At 35.2% G+C, this 20,698-nt stretch overlaps 2 protein-coding genes across 2 annotated transcripts in view; one reads left to right on the top strand and one right to left on the bottom strand.

The window, feature by feature from the left end:
* The window catches only part of SPMIP7 (sperm microtubule inner protein 7), an 80,484-nt gene extending 71,995 nt beyond the window's left edge, over positions 1–8,489 (bottom strand). Inside the window, exon 1 of the mRNA XM_074288857.1 lies at positions 7,695–8,489. Coding sequence (XP_074144958.1) covers positions 7,695–8,250 — 556 coding nt within the window. The 5' untranslated portion in view covers positions 8,251–8,489. The remainder of the gene's footprint in view (positions 1–7,694) is intronic.
* A 4,515-nt stretch (positions 8,490–13,004) lies between these two features.
* The window catches only part of ZPBP (zona pellucida binding protein), a 103,535-nt gene continuing 95,841 nt past the window's right edge, over positions 13,005–20,698 (top strand). Inside the window, exons 1-3 of the mRNA XM_074282743.1 lie at positions 13,005–13,057; positions 13,314–13,573; positions 18,452–18,538. Coding sequence (XP_074138844.1) covers positions 13,005–13,057; positions 13,314–13,573; positions 18,452–18,538 — 400 coding nt within the window. The remainder of the gene's footprint in view (positions 13,058–13,313; positions 13,574–18,451; positions 18,539–20,698) is intronic.

Below are 20,698 nucleotides of genomic sequence, written 5' to 3'. Positions count from 1 at the left end.
GTCAAAGATAATTGACAAGTGGTAGAAATCTGTATGTAGGTGGCCTGAGTTATGATTTACATAAATTTTAGTGGCTACAAAATCCTTTTTGATTAATAGAATATGAGTTTACTTAAGAGTTAATTAGCTTTGTATCTCTTTCCTCTATTATTGTACATTTTAATTTCCTATTTTGACATCTGGCCATTACCACTGCTGAATATACTTAATCTTCCCCAAAATCTATTCTCTGATGGTTGTTGGTGTTCTCTGGTAAATACAGTTTACAGTAATTACACTGCCATCAACTCTTGCCTTGATGACAGATTTTAATCCACCACAGGAATACAAAACTTATTATAATCTTGTTCTACTGACAAGGATGAAACTCCCTTATCCTATTAATTTTAGGATGGGACAGTTTCTTATTTTGTTAATATTTCCAGTCTATTTCAAGGTTTGTCAACCAATCACTCAGTTAACAGAATAAGGTTAGAAGTTGAAGCTACATCAGAAAAGAATATGGGAAAAAAATAGTGAAAAGCCCCCTTAATTATAAAAAGTATTTAAAAATTTGAATTATTATGATTGCAAATTCCAGAAACCATTAAGAAGAAAATACAGAAGAGGTTAATTCAACATAAGGCATATATATATATATAACCCAATAAATAAAATTATCTAAAACTAAAATCAGTTTCTTTAGAAGAATTGTCAATTCGAAGTCTTCAAGTGAAGTTAGATGACCATTCATAAGGGACATATTAGGACAGAATTCATGATTTGGGGAAGAGATGGCTAAATGACTCCTTACAACAATAGAGTTCTATGTAAACTTTTCTCTCATGATGAAAACAAAGTGCTACAACAATTCCATTCTACCACTAATTTTCATAATGGTAATAATAGGCAACACACAAGCAGTATTGGTTTTTGAAGGCTTAAACTATTTGTATCAGAAGATAAATTCCATTTAGAATCTCCTCTGACGTCTTTTTTTAAATGATTTATCATGATGTTTAATTAACCCTTGGGTTCTTCTAGACTATACCAGTGGAATGTTAAATTGGAAATTCCTGTCAAATTAGAAAGGTTTTGAGTATATGACAGATTGTATACCTTATAATCCAAGGACCAGTCTCGTTTAAGTTAGAAAGGCTAATATTAAGGTTGATAGTCAAAAAACATTTACGTGCCCACTATGTGCCAACACATACAACAAAAGGTAAGACAATATTCTGCCCCCAAGGAGCCTAATGGAGGAACAAACAACAATGATCAAATAAGCCATTTACAGGATAAACTGGAAATCACCACAGAGAGAAGGCATTAGAATTAAGGTTGGCTGTAGGGTGAACATTTTTTAAACCAGAGGAACTCTTGACAATTTACTAGGATGAATTACTAAGTAGTTTTGCTATTGTTGCTAATGGTTCTTGTAGTTCATCCTGTCTTCTCAAAAAGGACAATGACATCATGGAAGTGCTGTCATTGCTGTAACAAGGACTCTGTGATCCTCTGATCTTTGTGGGGGAGAGGCCTGAGTTAGGAAACCCTGAATCTCCTGACAACCTCTCTCCACCCTTTCACTTGGTCTTGGGGAAACTCCCCTAATAATCCCCACACTCTTTCGCCTGGCCTGGAGTAATATCCCAAAATAACCCCTACTTTCAATTAATTTGGAGATCCTGGCCTGAGGAATAATTTCCACCCATTATTGACCTGGAAATTACTCCCTCAATTCATCTGGAGATAATCCCTAGCCTCAGACCACAGAAAACTAAATAAAATTGAATCCTGTAATCCCAATCTTTGCTGCTAATCAGAAACCCACTGAGAGAAAGAGCTGCTAAATGTTAATAAACTCTTTTTTTTTTTTTTTTTTTTTTTTAATTTGGAGGTTAGGACTGAATTCTTTTACATAATCTGTGATACAGACCTGGGGACCCTCAAACACTAACTGTGTCTCAACTCTCACCTCTCAACACCATGATTTGCAAATGGAATTGGATTGAATTGAAGAAAGTCTATGCAAGGTCACTTGCCTCATTTTCACCTCCAGAGCCATCTGGCCAAATATAGATCAGGATGACTGGAGGTGTCCCTGGATGAAATGAGAGACCTTGCCTTTTTAAAGCTAAGGTCTTCCAGAGGTCTTAGTGTGACTGAGGACACACATATTCAGTGATTAAGGTTAGATGGAAATTGAGGCAAAGAATGGTCTCTTTCACCTAGTCCAAAAAAAAAAAAAAAAAAAAAAAAATCTAAATAAATGAATCTGGGAGGGGAAGATCCTCTAGATTTCTGGCCAAAGTAGAAAAGACTGCTGTTTACATTCACTCTGAGTCTATCAGGACCCAAGCAATGACCACTTGGGGCTTGGTCTGGAACCTATTATTGGGCAAAACATAAGAGTCTGGGAGACCTCTGATAAAGTTATGAATTCATAACTTTCAAATATAAGCTATATTTCTATGAAAATTCTATGCAAGTATGTCATTGTAGTCTAGAAGTCACCCTGGATTCCCAAAAAGTTATTAATGAAGTCCAAAGTCTGAAAGGTTGTACTGTAAAGCCAGAGAAACAGAGCAATATAGAGATTAGAGAACAATTGAACAATTTATCATCTCAAAGACTCTAGCTGTGAATGTCAGATACAAGATTGTTTTATAGGGTAACAATGACATAATGGGGGAGGTACCTGGATGGGGATGACCTAATGGGGGGAGGCACCTACTATAACATGATGGAGGGAGGTACTGGAGAGGCTCCTGATATTCTAATAATGTCTAAAATGGATAGAAATCTTTATCCCATCAAACATTAAGAGGGAATAAGTATTGCCTAAGGTCTAAGATATAAGACCTTTATCCTATGGAACATTAAGAGAGTATGGTTATAACCTGAGGCAGAATAACTGAATAGGACAATTAGGGAAACTGAGTCCGGACATTAAAAGGGAACTGTGGCACAACACTACTAAGCTGGAAAGATTTTGACTATGCATGCTCACAGCAAGGCAATTTGGCTTCTCATCCCTATTTTTTTTTTCCCCTAATCAATTCCTATAAGGTCTCCCTTTCTCCTGTTTAAATGATTTGTTCCAAATTCCTTCCCTAAAATGCTACTTTCTCTAACCTCTTTTCTATTGTGGAGTCTTCTTGGGCTTTTCAAATGTATTCTTTTCAAACTGGCAGCCTCACTTTTGGCTACTAGTAAGCTGTGTTGTTTAGCAATGAAATTCTGAAATATAATTGCTGTAGGGCATTCTGAAACTCTCTCTCAGACTTTTGGGAAGAGCCATGAGGTAAAGTGCTTGAGAACTCCTTGGAGGGGAGACACTCCTCAAACTCTTCCCCCGAGAAAGACCTGCCCTAAGGAATCAAGATAAAGTAGTTTCAGTCTGTTTATCTTGGTGGGACTAATTGAATCCAGGATCACTCCTACTTAGCCTTAGCGGGAGATGTAGATTTCTGTCTTGACCTCTATTGAGCTGCATATTACTCCAGGGACACTCATTCAATTGAAAAATTTCTATTCAATTTACAAAGATTTTGGTCTGATTTCAACTCAAACTGCACTCAGCCCCTAGCCAAAGTTTCAAATTATAAAAAGGGGAAACTTGGAGTACTTCCTTGCAGAGGGCCAAAAGCAGGAATCATGCCAAGGAATTTCTCTCTCCTTGGCATAACTGCCTTCGAGGACCCCCTGCCCACAGAGAAGACATTCTCTTTTCAGCATTAACCACTCTTTATTTCTCAACTATTTCCCTAATCGGACAACACCCCTCTTTTCCTCTCTGTTGGGATTTCTCTGCTAGGATCTTTATCTCTCTCTCTTTGCCAGGACTCCTCTTCTAGACCTTTACTTTTCTGTTGGGATCTTGCCATGAAGGAAGTCAGTCTTCCTGGCAAAGGCCGACTTCTTAGTGCCAATAAACTTCTTTTTGCCAGTCTAACTTTTTCGGTTCATAAATTTTTTTTTTCCCGAAGGACCTGCGCTTATCAGAAGGGCTTCCCACTACTCTCTGCCCTGTGCCAAACCTCGACCTAATGATTATTTCTCTTGTAATTTTAAACTTTAGTTTTTTCTTACATCAGTTATCTGTGGACCTTATCAATCAATGTTTTAATATCGATTTTCAAAACTTTGGGTCAAATTTTTTGTATTAATTTCAGTCCTAGGATCTTTAGGATTTGTAATCATTTTTTCCCCCCTAGATGAGGTCCAAAGTTACTAGGTGGGGTTGGCAGAGAGAGCCTCAAGTACTGATAAAATTACCTCTTGAGGAAAGCAGGGAAGAATGGAGATCAGTTAATCTTCAAGTCCTACCTTCCGTGAAGGTCATGGGTGGCCCCACCTTTTTATATCCAGTTAGAAATCCAAGTTATGTCAAACTTCTAGAGTTAAATTTCCCTAATAAGTAGGGCCCAAGCCATCTTTGCTGAACCCCTGGGTTAAGCCCACCATTACAGAGTTTTGCTTCATGGTGTCTTTCTCCTTCTTATAACTAACTTTTTTAGGGTGCTAAATTCCTCTATTGATTTATCTTGTCAGTTAAGGGCATATTTCTACCTCATGGAATATATCTCCATTCTCAGTTTAGTTATGAATTCCATTAGCTAATTTGTCTTTTCCATTGTTAATTGTTAAAAATCACTTTCCTGTCTAATTATATGCTCTCCCAACTCTTTCATATTTACTAGTCCTGGTGTCTATTTTATCTCTTTATTTTGTCTATAGCCTCTTTTCCTAAATAAATCTACCTTTTGCCAAAGAGAATTCTTCACATGACTGAACCCCATCATTTGGTCGCTACATCAATCTCATCATTTGGTACTGAACTCCAAATATATCATTTGGCTAGGAATTGCTATCCTAGACACATTACATGCAACCTATCTTGAAGATCAGACATTTCGAGTTGTATAAAATTCATACATTCTTTCAAATTTTTGTCCTTTTCCTTCTGTCAAATTTTCTTTCACTTTATGATTTAGAAATATTTCATTCTCTTTTTTGAGCCTCTTAATTTGGAGAGATTTTCATCATGTGTTTTATTGTTTATTCTGTTCTTAATCTTATTTATTCCTTCTTTGAAAGCTTTTTCAATTTGGATTTTTAAAAGATTTTATATATTTTTGAATGATTCTGCAATTTATTGTCAATTCACAATCTCAGCTATACTTAGAATGAATTTTTTTTGCTTTTTCATAAGAATCTTTGGGTTTGCTTTTCTTTAATTATATGTATTTCACTGTAACCTTTTTGGAAGTTCTTATCCTTTATTCTATTTTTATTAATTCCTATGCTGCTGTGTTTTTTTTTAAGAGCTAGGCCTGTCTTTTTTTTTTTTTTAATTAAAGATTTTTATTTTTCAAAACACATGTGTGGACAATTCTTCAACATTAGCCCTTGCAAAAGCCTGTGTTCCAATTCCCACCTCTTTCCCCCATGCCCTCCCCTAGATGGCAAGTATTAAATATGGTAGAAATATATATTAAATCCAATATATGCATACAGTTATATAATTATTGGGCAGCATAAGAAAAAAAGGGAAGCAAAATAAAATGCAAGCAAACAACAACAAAAAGAGTAAAAATGCTATGTTGTGAACCACACTCAATTCCCATTGTCTTCTCTCTGGCTGTACATGGCTTTCTTCATCACTGAACTAGTACTGGTTTGAATTATCTCATTGCTGAAGAGATAGGCCTAAGTCTAACCTTTTTCTCTTGGGCATTTTGTTCTTGTCTTTATCCTAGACTTTTCTATTCCTGGTAGTCTTGAATCAGGTTTCCCAACTCACTGTCTCCTCTTACTTCCTTATTATGGCAAATATATTGTCTCCTGTACAGGAGACTGGGAGTGACAGAGTGTGCACAAATACCTATTAATTCTCTGCCACATATAAAACCTTCCAGGAGAGATTTGACTGTCAGTTTTGCCCCATGGAATACAATCCTGTCCCTGTAATAGCAGTATCTACTTTTTATCATGCAATGGGTGCAGGGACATTATTTTTGCCCCTAATATATTCTTTATTGAGGGAAGGGGCTGATTCAGAACAAGTAACTGCTCTAGACAAGCTTAGGTAAAGGCTACCATAGTCCAGTTTTAATACAGACTGTCAAATTATTTGAATTGGCTGTGGTTCTCCCAGAACATAGTACAATTGGAGATGTTTATGAAATTTTAGTGAAAGCCTTAAGTATACAGCTTTCTGCTACTATATCAGTAGGCATTATATATATATGTTTTGTCTTCTTTTATTGTTGCAGGCTTAATTGTCATAGCTTCAGAGAATTTTTTTCTTATAGGTTTGAGTATTATTTTTCTCATTCCTCCCCTTTATTTATAAATTCCTCCAAAGGGGGAGGAATGTAATCACATGTCAGAACAAAAAAGATTATTCTATATGAAACTATGAACCATTTTACATTACTTCAAAAAATTCTACGTGCCACTTTCAAAATTGTCCTATGTAACTAAAATTCCTTCTGAATTTCAATACCCTCTTTTTTTTTTTTTTATCATAATTGCTAACCTCTTGACCCTTCTTGATCTCCTCTTTCCAATTAATACATAAATAAAAATTTGCCTTTCTCTGCATCTCCGGTGCTTAATATAGTACATCGTATTTAGATAAACTTAATACATGCTTATCAATTAGTTGAAAACAATTAATGAACCTTTTGCTAGGTACATGAATGCCTATTTTTATTTTTCTTAATTTTCAAACATATATTACTCTCTCCCACTTCAGTTCTTCTAAGGTGGTATGATCTAAGGAGAGATGTGGTCACTGCCCTTTTGCCTTATAGTCTGGTCTATGAGCATGCACAAGGACTCTCTTCCATGCTAGAACCATGACCAGAGACCCCACTCCTCTTCAGCCACAAGCTGTAGTATATTAATCATTCTCTTCATTCTCAGATTTATAATGCCCTTTGATATTAACCACATAATAATTAGCATATGGCTTATGCAATAGAATATTTGTTATACCGTGTTTCCCCGATAATAAGACCTATCCTGAAAATAAGACACCCACATACTCTTTAATATTCCGCTAAAATAAGCCCTCCCCCGAAAATAAGCCCTATCGAACTTACTATGAAAACGGTCATCATGGTGATCCCCTGCGCTATATGCTGCGTAGCGGTACCTTCAGTAAGCAGCGCCGCCCTCCCCTCCCGGGTGAAACGCACGTCGCGCTCCGAGCTGCATCCAATCAGAGCTGCAGCAGTGAGCGCGTCATCCTCTTCTTCCCTGGTGATTTGCTTGCTGGCGCTACTGAGAGCAGCGCCGCGGAGTAGAGCTGAGACAGGACCATCTAAAAACTCGGTAAGTTCAGTAAGCGATGGAGAATAAAATAAGCACTCAGGGGGCATGATGGAGGCTAAAAGGGGCATGATGGAGGCTAAAATGGGCATGATGGAGGATAAAAGGGGCATGATGGAGGATAAAATAAGCCCTCCCCTGAAAATAAGCCCTCTGGTGTTTTTTAGTCCCAAAAAAATAATAAGACAGTGTCTTATTATCGGGGAAACACGGTATTATCACTGATTTTATAGCCTAGAACACAATTTTTTGTCTTAAGATCTATATTTTACTATCACTAATTTCTTAATTTCTGAATATTATATTCACACACATATATACTCCTTTTTCTCATTCTGTAGCTTTAAAAAAAAAACTGCTTTTTTATTTACCTCCAAGTCTGGCTCTGATGGCAGCATCAGATACTTTCGTGGAATTCCATCTTGTGTTCTCATTTATCTCTTCTAATAGTGTTGTTCGCTTTTTAATTTCTTTCTTTAATCCATTTTCTGTTAAAGGGATTCGGTGTTGAGGCGTCACATCAATGAAATTTGCTAAATTTGGGATGTTTTTGCCAACTCCAGGTAGTAAATTAGCATCACCTCCTGCACTTATAAATCCTGAACAAGGATCACCCAAAGATATTTCTTTTCGATGTGGAAATGAGGCATAATCTTTCCCAGCAGGTGGGGGATATGGACAGTATAAGTGATAGTCTGGCAGGCCAGGAGAAGGATAAGGGTGAAATTTCAGGAAAGCAAGACTGTCTTTCTCTTCAAAACTGCTAAATGAATGTCTGTCCTCCTTTCCTCTCACAAAGGGCATCTCCATTTTTTTAAGGAGATGACAGTAGTGAGAGTAATCCATTTTCTTCAATGGTACTCGTTTCACTGCTTTGATGGGAGGCTCAGGGATAGTGATCTGTCCTTGTTTATGATCTGATGTCATTTTGGTTTTTAAAATGTTTTAATGACCACAATTTAAAATAAAGACTTTATAAACTCTTTTCCAATAAATGGAAATTAGACTTTGTCTAGAGTAAAAATTTGTTCATGCTTCTAAATTGCAGTGTAGTTTGAATTGCTTTAAAGAGGGGGAAAAATGATTTGTCCTACAGCCTTTCCCTGTCCTCAAGACAGTCAGTTATGCAGAAGAACTTGGCTGCAGAAAGAATTATGAGTTACTTTGTTGCTTGGCAACAGTAAAACATTTACATATACTGAAATAAATTTTATATATCATAATATAAATTCTGGGGGAGAAGAATAATTAGTTTTTGTTAATAATACTTCTGTCATAGCATCTTTACCAGAACCCATGAAGATGTTTTCTCTTTCAAAAAATTTTGAGTTTAAGTATAACTATAACTTATTAATTGATGTTATATGAGAAATATAAATCAATGTTATATGAGTTAATTGTCAGATTAAATATAAATTAAAATATTCCAAACATCTACTTAGCACAGTAATTGGGATCAAGTAATTGTCTCATATATACTAATTGTGTGAACCTAGGAAAATCATTTAACCTATCTACCTCAGTTTTCTCATCTGTAAAATGTGGGTAATAATAGGGGAGGATAAAATGAGATACTTTCTTAAAGTGGTTCACAAATCATAAAGCCTATAATATGTTAGCTATCTTGTTATTTCTTTCTGTACTTGAATAATATGAACTTTGAAAAAGTTAGTTATGTTTGATACACTCAATAGAAAAATTGAGATGAATTTTTAACTCCTCTAAAGATTTATATCTCTACTTATCATAGATGAAAATCCCCCTGAGTTCACTAATGAAAATATTCTTGTAGAACTTGACTTTGAGGTCTTGCAACACTGAATTAGAAAGGAGAATAAGGTTAGTGATTGTTATTCAGGGGGAAAAAAAATAGAAGATTGAGAGAACACAGAAAGTTTAGATCCTCAATATTCCCCTCAAAAGTAATACAAAAATATCAAAAAATGAAATAGGTAGAAAAATCTGAGGACTTTTTGGAGGGATATTCAGATAAATGATCAAATGAAATTATCAATTCAATATTAAAATAAAAACAATTGAGAGAATTAAAGGCAGAATTGCTAGAGGAAAAATGAGTTCAAACAATTTCAGTAGAGATATCTTAAAGAAAACTTATTTCATAAGAATACAGTTAGTGGACACATTGGAGGAACTGACCCTCCAATACCTTACCCCCTCAATTTTCTCCCAGATCATTTTCCATCACTAACAACTTTTTTAGCTGAGAAATTTTGCTTCATAATTTTTAGGAAAAAACTGAAGCCATTCTCCATGATCTTCCTTTCCTGTCTTCTTTAATTCCTATCACTCAAGTATCTCCCACCTTTATGTTTTTCTCTACTCCATCTCACATGATTATATTGGATTATATTGGACTTACTTCTTATTAAGAATAACCTCTTTACTTAAGTGACTGATTCCATTCCCTTACAATCTAAATCCAATCATCTTTCTAGCCTCATTACACAGTATCCCTCTTTCCATATTCTCTGAAGCCAACAAATTGGCCTTCTCTTTGCTTCTCACACAAGGCCTTCCAACTTTCATCTCTGTGCTTTTGCACTGACTTTCTTCCTTGACTGGAATGTACTTTTTTCCTCACCCCCTATTTCTTCTACATGGAGTCTTTCCTGATCTCTTCACTCCTTACACATTCCTTTCAAACCATCTTGTAATAAACTACTTGGTATTTAATTTATGTAATACTTTCTCTAAAATATTTATTTTGGATATGCTTATTTAATTTCACTCAATAGAATGCAAGCTCTTCAAAGATAGGCATTATTGTTATTTGTATACTCTTGCTCTTTAGGAAGATATAGCAAATGTAGACTTGTTCTTTAGGAAGGTTACTTTGATATCTGAGTGGAGAATGATTTGGAGAAGAGAAAGATTTATGAGAGGGAAAGCAACCATCAGTCTATAGTAATAGTCTAGGAACAAGGTGATAAGTCGAGGTAGTATTAAAAGAAAGAAGGGGCCTATGTGAGAATTGTTAAGAATATAAAATAGCTAGACCATGGAAACAGATTGGATATGTAGGGTGGAAGAAAGTAATGAGTCAAGAGTGACATATAGGTGTCAAGCCTAGGTGATTAGGATGATAGAGTTTGGAGGGAGGATGGATTTTCAGGAAAATATGAGATCTGTTTTGGACTTAATGAATTCATGATGTTATTGGGATAGCTGGAGGGAGATATTCAGTAGGGAATAGGCCCTGTAAGACTGGATTTCTGGACAGAAATTGACAGTCATCTGCTTTAGGCATCCCATTTTCTCCAAAAGATTGCACCCTCTAACATCCCCATTCTTTTAATCTCTCCCTGTCCTTTCTTCCTACTGCCTACAGACATGTTCAGGTCTCCCCCAGGGACCTTGGTAGGCACTGGGTATACAAATATTTGACAACTGAAAAATAAAATAAAAACAAACCAGTTCCTGCCATTTATTATACTGGTTTTCTGTGTTATTTGACACAAAGAGATTTAAAAGGAAAAAGAAGAGTATGAGTTTCATGGGAGAATGGTAGAAAAACAAAGGAGACAGAAGATGCTTTAGGAATACAGCCACACTTTTAGAAAATACAGCCACATTTATTTTTAAATAAGGTCAAGGTAAATTTGTGAAAAATATGAAGGCATTGGATCTGTTGGAGGACCTGGATTAGAGGCAAAGGTTAGCAATTTAGGGCCCATATTTCTTGGAGCAAGACTTTTTTTTTTTTTTTTTTTTTTTTTTAATCTCAGTGTCTTCATCTGTCAAATGAAGGGATTGGAGTAATTAGCTTCTAAGGGTGTCTTCTCCCTTCCCATTTTCCCCTTCCCACAATGTGAGAAGATCTTTCCTAAGCGTTTCCTTGGTTTGAAACAGCTTGAAAGTATCCCTTGAAAGTAACCTCTTAGAATCCTTAGCTTTCTTCAAGGCTCATTTCCACATTTCATCTATAGTTCTACAGGAAATTTTTTCTGGAGCTCCCAGTTATACTAACTCTCCATTTTATCATGGATATATTTAACTGTTTGTGACATCTTGCAATTTCACTTTAATTACTTTCTTTCCATCTACTCTGCATTTTGTATTTGCATAGTTGTGACTGTTATTTTTCCTATTAGAATGTAAGCTCTCTTTTTTTTAAAATTAATTTTATAATTATAACATTTTTTTTGGACAGTACATATGCATAGGTAATTTTTTACAACATTATCCCTTGTACTCCTTCTGTTCTGAATTTTCCCCTCCTTCCCTCCACCCCCTTCCCTAGATGGCAGGCATTCCCATATATATTAAATATGTTATAGTATATCCTAGATACAATATATGTGTGCAGAACAGAATTTTTTTTTCTTTTTTCTTTTTGTTGTTGTTGTTGCAAGGGAAGAATTGGATTCAGAAGGTAAAAATAACCTGGGAAGAAAAACAAAAATGCAAACAGTTTACACTTATTTCCCAGTGTTTCTTCTCTGGGTGTAGCTGAGAATGTAAGCTCTTTAAGTAGAGATTGTTTTATTGCTTTTCCTTGCTATCTCTATCATTTAGCACAGTTTAGGAACACAATGAATACCTAAGAAATGCTTTTTGAGTATTGATAGATTTATATTAAATAGTTCCCTATATGCTTAGCCCTAATAGGGGCAGCTAAGAGGTACACCTTGGAGTCAGGAAGAGCTTAATTAAAATTCTGCCTGAATCACTTATTATCTATGTGACCCTGGGCTCTCAGCTCAGGTTGTTATGAGGATCAAATAATTAAACATAATCTCAACTTGCTATGTAAATACTATTGTATTTATAGATATACAATACCATATTTTATATATTCACACATATATAATGTTCTACCATGTGACATGATTTGTCATGACATGACACAATATAATGTAACATAATATATAAATAGCTAATGTAGAATAATAGCTATTATTAGTTTTTAGCACTGCAACAGTAGATGTTTAATGAATGTTTATTGATTATTACCTCAGTGGACAAAGTGCTGGACATACAACCACATTTGATTTAAAATAAGACCTCAGACACTAGCTGTGCAACCCTGAGCAAGTCACTGCTTACAAGTTACTTAATCCTGCATTTGTAAAATGGACTGGAAAAGGAAATGACAAATTGATTCACTAGTTCTGCTAAGTAAACACCAAAACACAAAGAATTAAGCCCAACTGAACCGACTGAATAACAAAATTTATCATGTTTGTACTCATCTGTTGTACTGTATTTTTCACTATTATTGCCCCCAGTAAAATTTTAACTGCTTAAAGCAAGGTATTATTTTTTTCCCCCTTTTGTAGGAGTGGTTCCTCAGAAAAAGTTTTTGGATTTTGTGATTTCACTGATTTAGGGAAATCCCCTAATGAAGGAATTCCCACGTCATCAGCTTCTGTGTTATTTTTAGTCTTTGAGGATTGCCTACAACAAAGGTTATCAAAGTTTTTAGTCTCTGAGCCCCTTTAAATCCAAAGATTATTGAGGACCCTCTCCAAGAACTCCATCTTTCTTTTGATGTTTATCCTATTAAAATTCAAATACTTTGGCATATTTTGACCTTGTGAACACACGTCACTTTTATTGGTTTTCCTTATATCTCCATCATTTAGCAGTTTAGGAACCCAGTGAAAATCTAAGAAATGCTCCTGGAGTGTTGATTGATATTAAGTACTTAGGAATAGGATATGACACGTGAATACAGTGGAGGGAAGCCCTCCGAAAGGCATCCTCTGCCCCCGTGGGAACTGACGAAATCTCCAAGAGAGATCAAGGGGCTTACAGGATAGGTTCCAAAATCACAGCTGAAAGTTCAGAGGTAATTTAGTAAGGTCCCTAGTCTTACATCTCCCATCCTGTCCCACGTGCCCTTTCCTAGATTAGTTTCTCAGAAGCATCCATTCAGTTTCCAATTCTCATCTTCCCTCCCACTCCTGGTCCTACCTCTTCACTAGCCCCTCCCCTTCTACCTAATTGGTCCTATTCCCGGGTTTCAGCGCTAGTCCTGCTCCCGCCCTCTTTCGCTCCGCCCCTGCGCACTGGACATTCCATCGGCGCAGTCGCAGACGAAGCAGCGTTCATTTAGATTCCCATGGTAACGATGTTCTGGGCCAAGAGGCGGTAGGAGGAGCCGTCTGGATGGAGGGCGCGTCCCGGGTCCTGTTGAGGCGGGCCCGGGAAAGCCGTCGCCCTCGCCTTTGCCGCCGCTCCCAGTATTTCCTCCTCTTGTTCTTGCACCTCCTGGCGTCCCCTTCAAGTAAGGCGCCTCGCGCTCTGAGAGGGATAAGGGAAGAGAGGCCGCGTGGGAGTTGTGGGGAGAGAGAGGAGGAGCGAGCAGACCCGGCTGGGATAAATCAGAAAAGAAAGTGGGAGGATTTAAGGACGGTCTGGGGCTTAAAGAGAAACGTCCCGGGCCATGGCGGAGCCCAACCTGCTTAGTCTGAGCACTTAATTGTGGGATCTCTCGAGAGGTGGAGCGGTGCTGTGGAATGTTCTCTGGGTTTGGAATGTCAGATTCTTGGGTTCGAATCCTCCCTATTATCTGAGTGTTCAGGTCTCAGCTTTCCCATTTATAAAGAGACTAGATTGACCCTTAAGTTTTTCCTAACTTAAAGTTGTGATCTTGTGTATAATAAATGAACAAATGTCTGCTCTTTGAAAAACCTTCAAGTAAAAATGGATTAGTTTTTATAAATTGTGGTAGTTTGCTTAATTGTAAGGAAATAAAAGACAATGACCATTTTTAGAGGAGGCAAATAAAGCTGATATTTTAGTTATTTTTGACCCTCAGAGATGCTCCCTTATTAAAAGAGAGATAAGATTGGTTGCTAAGGTCTCTTTCACCTCTAAATATAGGGTTTTATGAGGATAAGATTTTCTTATTCTTGCTTAAAATTTGTGTTAAACGTTACTGTACTAAGATTTAAGTAAATGGCAGTTACAAGGGCACAGTGGATAGAGGGCGGGACTTGAAATCAGACAAATCTATTTGAATCTACCATTTCTGTTGTGCCTGAGGTAAATTGCTCTGATTTAGCTGTGCCTCAGTGTCATTATTTGTAAAATGAGAGGTTTGAACTCGTCCTCCATGTTCAGCAAATTTGTGATATTATGATGCTTTATAAACTACTCCAAAGCAGAGTTCTGCATTTTAATCTGTACCAGTCTAGTTTTTACTGTTTTTTTTCAAATCATTTGATTATTCAGCTACTAGTGCAGCTGGATTTCACTTCCAGTTCAGCCCATATGGGTTCAAGTACTATCTTTCCAGTTGATTCTCATATCTGTATTTCAAGCTCTTAATAATTCTCCTGAGTGCTAATCATAAATCATGAACTGCATCATTTATATCTTAATAGATATAGAATAGATATTTCACACTCAATACTTAGAAAATATAACTCATTATCTCTCCTATCCTCAAAAACAACCGTCTTCCAAACTTGATTTTTTTTTGGTGAAAATGCTACTAGCACCCTCCCAGGCATCCAGTTTGATAATCTTGGAGTCATTCTTAAGTCTTTCTTTATCTCCTATATCTGATCATTTGCTAAGTCTTGTCCCTTCCCCCCCCCCTCTCTCCTTCCTCCTCCTCCTCCTCCTTCTTCTTCTCCTCCTCTCTCTCTCTCTCTCTCTCTCTCTCTCTCTCTCTCTCTCTCTCTCTCTCTCTCTCTCTCTCTCTCTCTCTCTCTCTCTCTCTCTCTCTCTCTCTCTCTCTCTCTCTCTCTCTCTCTCTCTCTCTCTCTCTCTCTCTCTGTCTCTGTCTCTTTCACTCTCTAGTCTCTTTATATGACCACTACCCCAGTACAGTTTCTCATATCCTTTCTTCTGCACTACTATAATATCCTTTTGGTTTCTCTGCTTCTGGTCTCTCCTCTTCAAGCTATTTCCTGTTTGGTTTCCAAAAAATATTCAAAAAGTAACCATTGGCACTAACCTGTTATGAACATAATTTTCCATTACGTATTGGATAAAATATAAATTCTTGTAAAGTTCTGCATGGTCATGCTTCTTCTGTCTTTCCAGTCTTATTTCTATACTTGCCTTTCAGGAACAATCAGTCAAGCTCTACTAATAAACAGCTTGATAAGTCATCTACCATTTTTGGATATTTGCACTAGCCACTTCAAAACATATCCTCTTCCCACATTTTCATCTCCCCATAACTTTGTCTTTGGCTCAACTGGGACACTATCCCCGGATCCCCTAATTGTAACAATAGTAGCCTCTCCCACAATTTCCTTGTACTATACTTCTGTGTTTATAGTACTCCAGTAGAATATAATCTGCTAAAGAAGTTTAAAACTCATGTTTTTACCATTATATTTTTAGTGCACAGAACATGGAAAACTTTAATAAATGTTGAATTTACTCCTGAATATAAATCTGTGCCTTGAAGGTACAAGAGATTAAGGTTCATATTTTTTAGGTTTGATTTTCTTTCTTTTTTCTTTTTTGGCTGTTAATACATTTACAATTCAGTTTTTTAGTTTGATTTTTAAACTTCACTCATACATGTCTATATAGACATTTTGGTTTAATAAAGTATCATATTTCAACATTATTTGTCATCTTGTTGCCATAAAAATATTAATGATACTAGAGCTCCATCTATAGGTTTAAGGTATACACAGCAAGAATTTTGTTGATTTAAAAAAAATGTTTTTATGGATTTGACTGTCATTTTTAAACTCTTAAGCTCTTAAGTTTTCATATTAGTTTGAATCTGTCCCTTCAGTTTTTAAGACAGAAAGTAATTTAGATAATTTAGAAGTGATTGAAAATTGATCAGTAAATCATTTAAAAGGTTTATGTTTAAATGAACACTTTGCCTTTTAACTCAAAAGGTATGTTTTAACTTAGAAAGTTCTGGCTGCATCATTCTTTATTTCTTTTTTATATTTAGGAAAATTTTGTTTAATAAAAACACTTTACAGCAAATTATCAGAATAATTTCAAGGAGTTTATTTAAAATGCAGAAACCCTGGGGAAGGTGAGAACAGTAGACATTTGATAGAAGTAAAGACTCAGGGTGGTAAGGGGAAAAATAAACAAATATAATGGGTGATCCCATATCTGTCATGAATTAGAGGCAAACAGAAATCCAGTGGTGGGCATTGTTTCTATTAAAACCATTGATTTTTCTTGACCATATAGAGACATAGAGTAGTATTAACACTATTTCTTTATTACAATGACAATATGTACATAAATGGATTCCTTTTACTTTGCCCATGCTATAAATCATCCATATTCAAAACCTCTTTGTTGCTTTTGCTCTCATTTTTTATATCCAATCACTTACTAAGTCTTGCTTCTGAATATCTCTTGAATCTGCCTGTTCTTATTACTGTCTCTTAAATGCAGATTATCTGTACTTGCTTGGAGTATACAGGATCATAGTATCCCCATTGGTTATTCCCCCTTGCTGTTTATTACTCATCCTATTTTATGATTTTTACAATTTCCTTATCACGTAGTACAGAGCATTTGCATATCCATTAAACATTTATTATACTTACTGTCTGCTAATGGTCCTGGGTATTAGGTGAAATAAAGTGTTAAAATATAGTAACAGTTCTCACAGTCTTTGAAGTCTAATGAAAATACTTTCCCTAGGAACAAACAATTATGGAAGTGTTTTTGCCAGTGGGCTCAGTGCTGGAGGAGTAGCAGTTATTGTTAGATTTGGCCTCTGCTCTTTCCTCTCTGTACACTAGATAGATAAATGAAGCTATAACATAAGATGCCAAAAGCAATCAATAGATGACACAGACTTCAGTATAATACAAATAGTACCTGACATTCATGTAGCCATTTAAAGTTTACAATGTGTTTAACACATTGTAACCATTTATTCTGTCAATAATAGTAATAGTTAACATTATACTGCACTTTTAGCATTGCCCAATGCTTTCTTTACATGTGTTATTTCACTTGATTCTCACAAGGACCCTTTGAGGCAAGAGTTATTATTACTCTCATTTTAAAGATGAAGAAACTGAGGCAGGTTAATTAAGAAAATTACTCAAAGTCACACAGATAGTAAGAGAGGATTTGAACTCAAGTCTGGTGGACTCAAAATTTAGCAAAATCAGTATTATAAACATTCTTTTCCCCATTAAAGAAACCGAAATTAATAAAAAGCCAACAAAAATGATAGCTGACATGTTGCACTTTAACGTTTACAAAGTATCCTAAATACATTATCTCATTTTAATGTTTACAGTTTCATGAGGTAGTGACTGATATCCGTCATTACTATGATTTCTTGAGAAATTACCAATAATTTTTGAAATAATTTTTGACATCATTGGACACTATAGAAGTTTAGTAGAGACCATTGATTCAAAGTTATTGACACTAAATTCTTGCTACTACTCTTAACTATCAGGCATTTCTTTTTAGGTAGAGAGAGACTAATTTAATGGAGTTTAATTATTTAAATCCCTAAGGAATGTAGGTTTCCTTTTAAGACATTGTAGGATAATTGTTCATCTGATGTAGTGGAAAAAAACAGTATATTTCAAATTAGGAGCTCAGGTTTTGAATCCTTATTGTATTTGTTGTTACTTGTATGAACATATGCTGGGTTTTTTCCATCAGCAAATTGAGAAGTTTGGAGTAAATGATGTCTAAAGCTTCTTTTAGATTTAAATCCTCTGTTCTCTGTGAAATGCAAGAATAGTCTTATAGTATATTCGGGCTGTGAGCATCCATATCTAAAATTTATTTTGTTTGTTTCTTTATATAAAAAAAAAAAAACATCTTCTGGGAATATTTGTATAATGTTGTCTCTTGAAAAGAACTGTGGCATATAAGTGGATATTTATTAAATTTAAATAAAATATTTGTAACAAATAGGATAGAATGATCTGAATTGAAAAGACCATTTAATATCATTATGATATGCACACACAGTCATTTGTATATAATAAATGTTTTAATAAATTATTGTTGAAGGTTTGCACATGTCCTAGTGTTTTTCTTACCAAAAATACTACAAGTTTCAGTGGTAATAGGTTTATAATTCTCTTAGCAATTTAACAACTGATGCTAATAATTCAAAGTAAATAACTCATCTTTTCTATTATAACCTAAAGCACTGTTAATTTCTTTCAAATTTTTTTTGCAGTTGGATATTTCTATTCTGAAAGATACTTAAGAAAGATCATTGAAGAGGCAAAAATAGTGAAATTTGTAGGATCAAATAACTTTCCAGGTATTCATAAATTAAATAATAAATAATCAGTGCTTCTGAGACAGTAATATGAATATTTTTCTTTAATTAAAGTCCATGGTACAACTCTTCATGTCTCTGAGATAATTTTTACCATATGATTGTGTCCATTCAAGTTCAACCTTGCCTCCTGCAAGGATTTGTGAGGAAATAATATCTGCAGCATGTGAGCAATTAACCCTTCCTCAAAGTTAACTTGAAAATTTAAGAGTATGTAAAATATGATACATTCTATTACAGTAGCATTAAAGGTAGACTCCACTTTTGATATACTTTTTAAAAATTAGTTACTTATACAACAATTTCACATTTTGAATTCAGTCCAAATTGATACAGTTTTACCTTGAAATCTACAGTATTTAATCTTATGAGATTAGGAAAACTAATGGGGAACAACATTTTATTATTTATTTATGTTATTTTTATTTGTTAAAGCGGGCTTCTTTGGAAATAGTGAATGTTTGAATTCAACTTGTGGTTCTTCAGAGTTTATTTTTTGTGAAATGACAAGTTGATTCTTTAATGACTTTAGGGGACTGTTATTTTTGTCATAATTTTTAATATCTTTTTTCTCTTTCATATTCATTCAGAATATGCATTTTAGTTTGTTAACCTTGTAGCTGTTCTTAGTCATCATCAAATAGTCTATTGCATTCACTATAAAATGTAAACATTGTTAAATACTTTACTTTGCTCTTTGTTCTCTATTAAATTTTGTACAGTGAGAACTTAAGATATGAAAATATATAATGAGTATTTTGCAGCAGTACGTTTGTATAGAGGTGTCAAATTGAAGGGCAGCAAAACTCTTAGCTGGAACCTGGTTAAAATGTAATTGGAACATATTTAATAAAACAAATTAAGTTATACATTATAGATAGTGTCAATTTATGGTTTTCTGTCATGGGGGCTCAACCATTTCTGTTTGGGTTTGACACTGCTTGTAGACAACATTTCTCTAGAGATTTAATCATCATATTGTTTCTTCTGGTTGATATGCAACTTTTGTGGAATTGGTACAACTCTCTGGACTCCTAGAACAGAATCATCGTTAATAGTTTTTTTAAAAGCAAATTTTAAATAATATCTTTCAAACTTTTTTTATTTTATTACAAAACCAAAACTTTTTCCAGTATCCTTTCCCCTCTTACTTCCCAGAGAATCATTCCAAGTAAGGTTTTAAATCATCAGTGAACTTTCTGGTATCATCTCAGCCATCATATATTCTATTACTATCTGGATATTTTTATAACTAAAGAAATAAGAAGAGGGTTTTTATAGGATTTCAGGGGAAGCAACACTAACTTTCTTTTCAGTTTGATCACTTACGGTGATCAAAACTTGGTTATACTACTTCTCCTGTCTTTTTGCTTCTGTGCAAAAAGATGAAAAAAAAAAGTATTTGTTCAAATTTGCTTATGACTGAGGGAAGGAAGCAAAGTGAGCCCAGTGTATACATATCCCACCTAATCAAACCCAAGATAAATTGGGAGATAAAGTGTCATTAAATCACTAAACTCTGACAAGCTCCTTTCTTGGGCCTTGAAAGAAAGGGTGAATGTGATTGTTGAGCTATTGACAGATTTTTGAAAAATTTTGGAGAATTCAAGAGGTCATGAAAGATTAGAGAACATGTATCTTAATTTTTTTGGAAAAGGAAATATAATAGTGTCTGTAAGTAATAAGTCAACAAATTGGAGTTTTATTCCCTCTGGAATCTCTTATTTAAAGGAATGATTAAGTATCTACATGGCTAACATTGATCAAAGAGGGTCAGTGTAATGACTAAAGATAGTTCATGCTGGACTTACCTTTCCTTCTTATTCTCCTCTCTCCTCTCTTTTTTCCTCTTTTTTCTTTTCTCCTTCCCTGCTTCTGTTTCCTTCTCTCCCTCCCTCCCTCTCTCCTTCCTTCCTTCCTTCCTTCCTTCCTTCCTTCCTTCCTTCCTTCCTTCCTTCCTTCCTTCCTTCCTTCCTTCCTTCCTTCCTTCCTTCCTTCCTTCCATCCATCCATCCGTAGCAATAGGTTATGTAGTCTTTAACCAAATCTTTGATTTGATTGATAGGATCTCTTGCTATCCTTGGAAAGATGGTGAGCTGAGATGTGTTCTGAAAGTTAGGGTAGCTAAAACCATATAGGTGA

This window comes from Sminthopsis crassicaudata, chromosome 1, assembly GCF_048593235.1.
Source record: "Sminthopsis crassicaudata isolate SCR6 chromosome 1, ASM4859323v1, whole genome shotgun sequence".
NCBI classification, from domain to species: domain Eukaryota; kingdom Metazoa; phylum Chordata; class Mammalia; order Dasyuromorphia; family Dasyuridae; genus Sminthopsis; species Sminthopsis crassicaudata.
The sequence above is the reverse complement of the archived record's forward strand: the minus strand, read 5'-3'. Positions and strand labels throughout refer to the sequence as shown.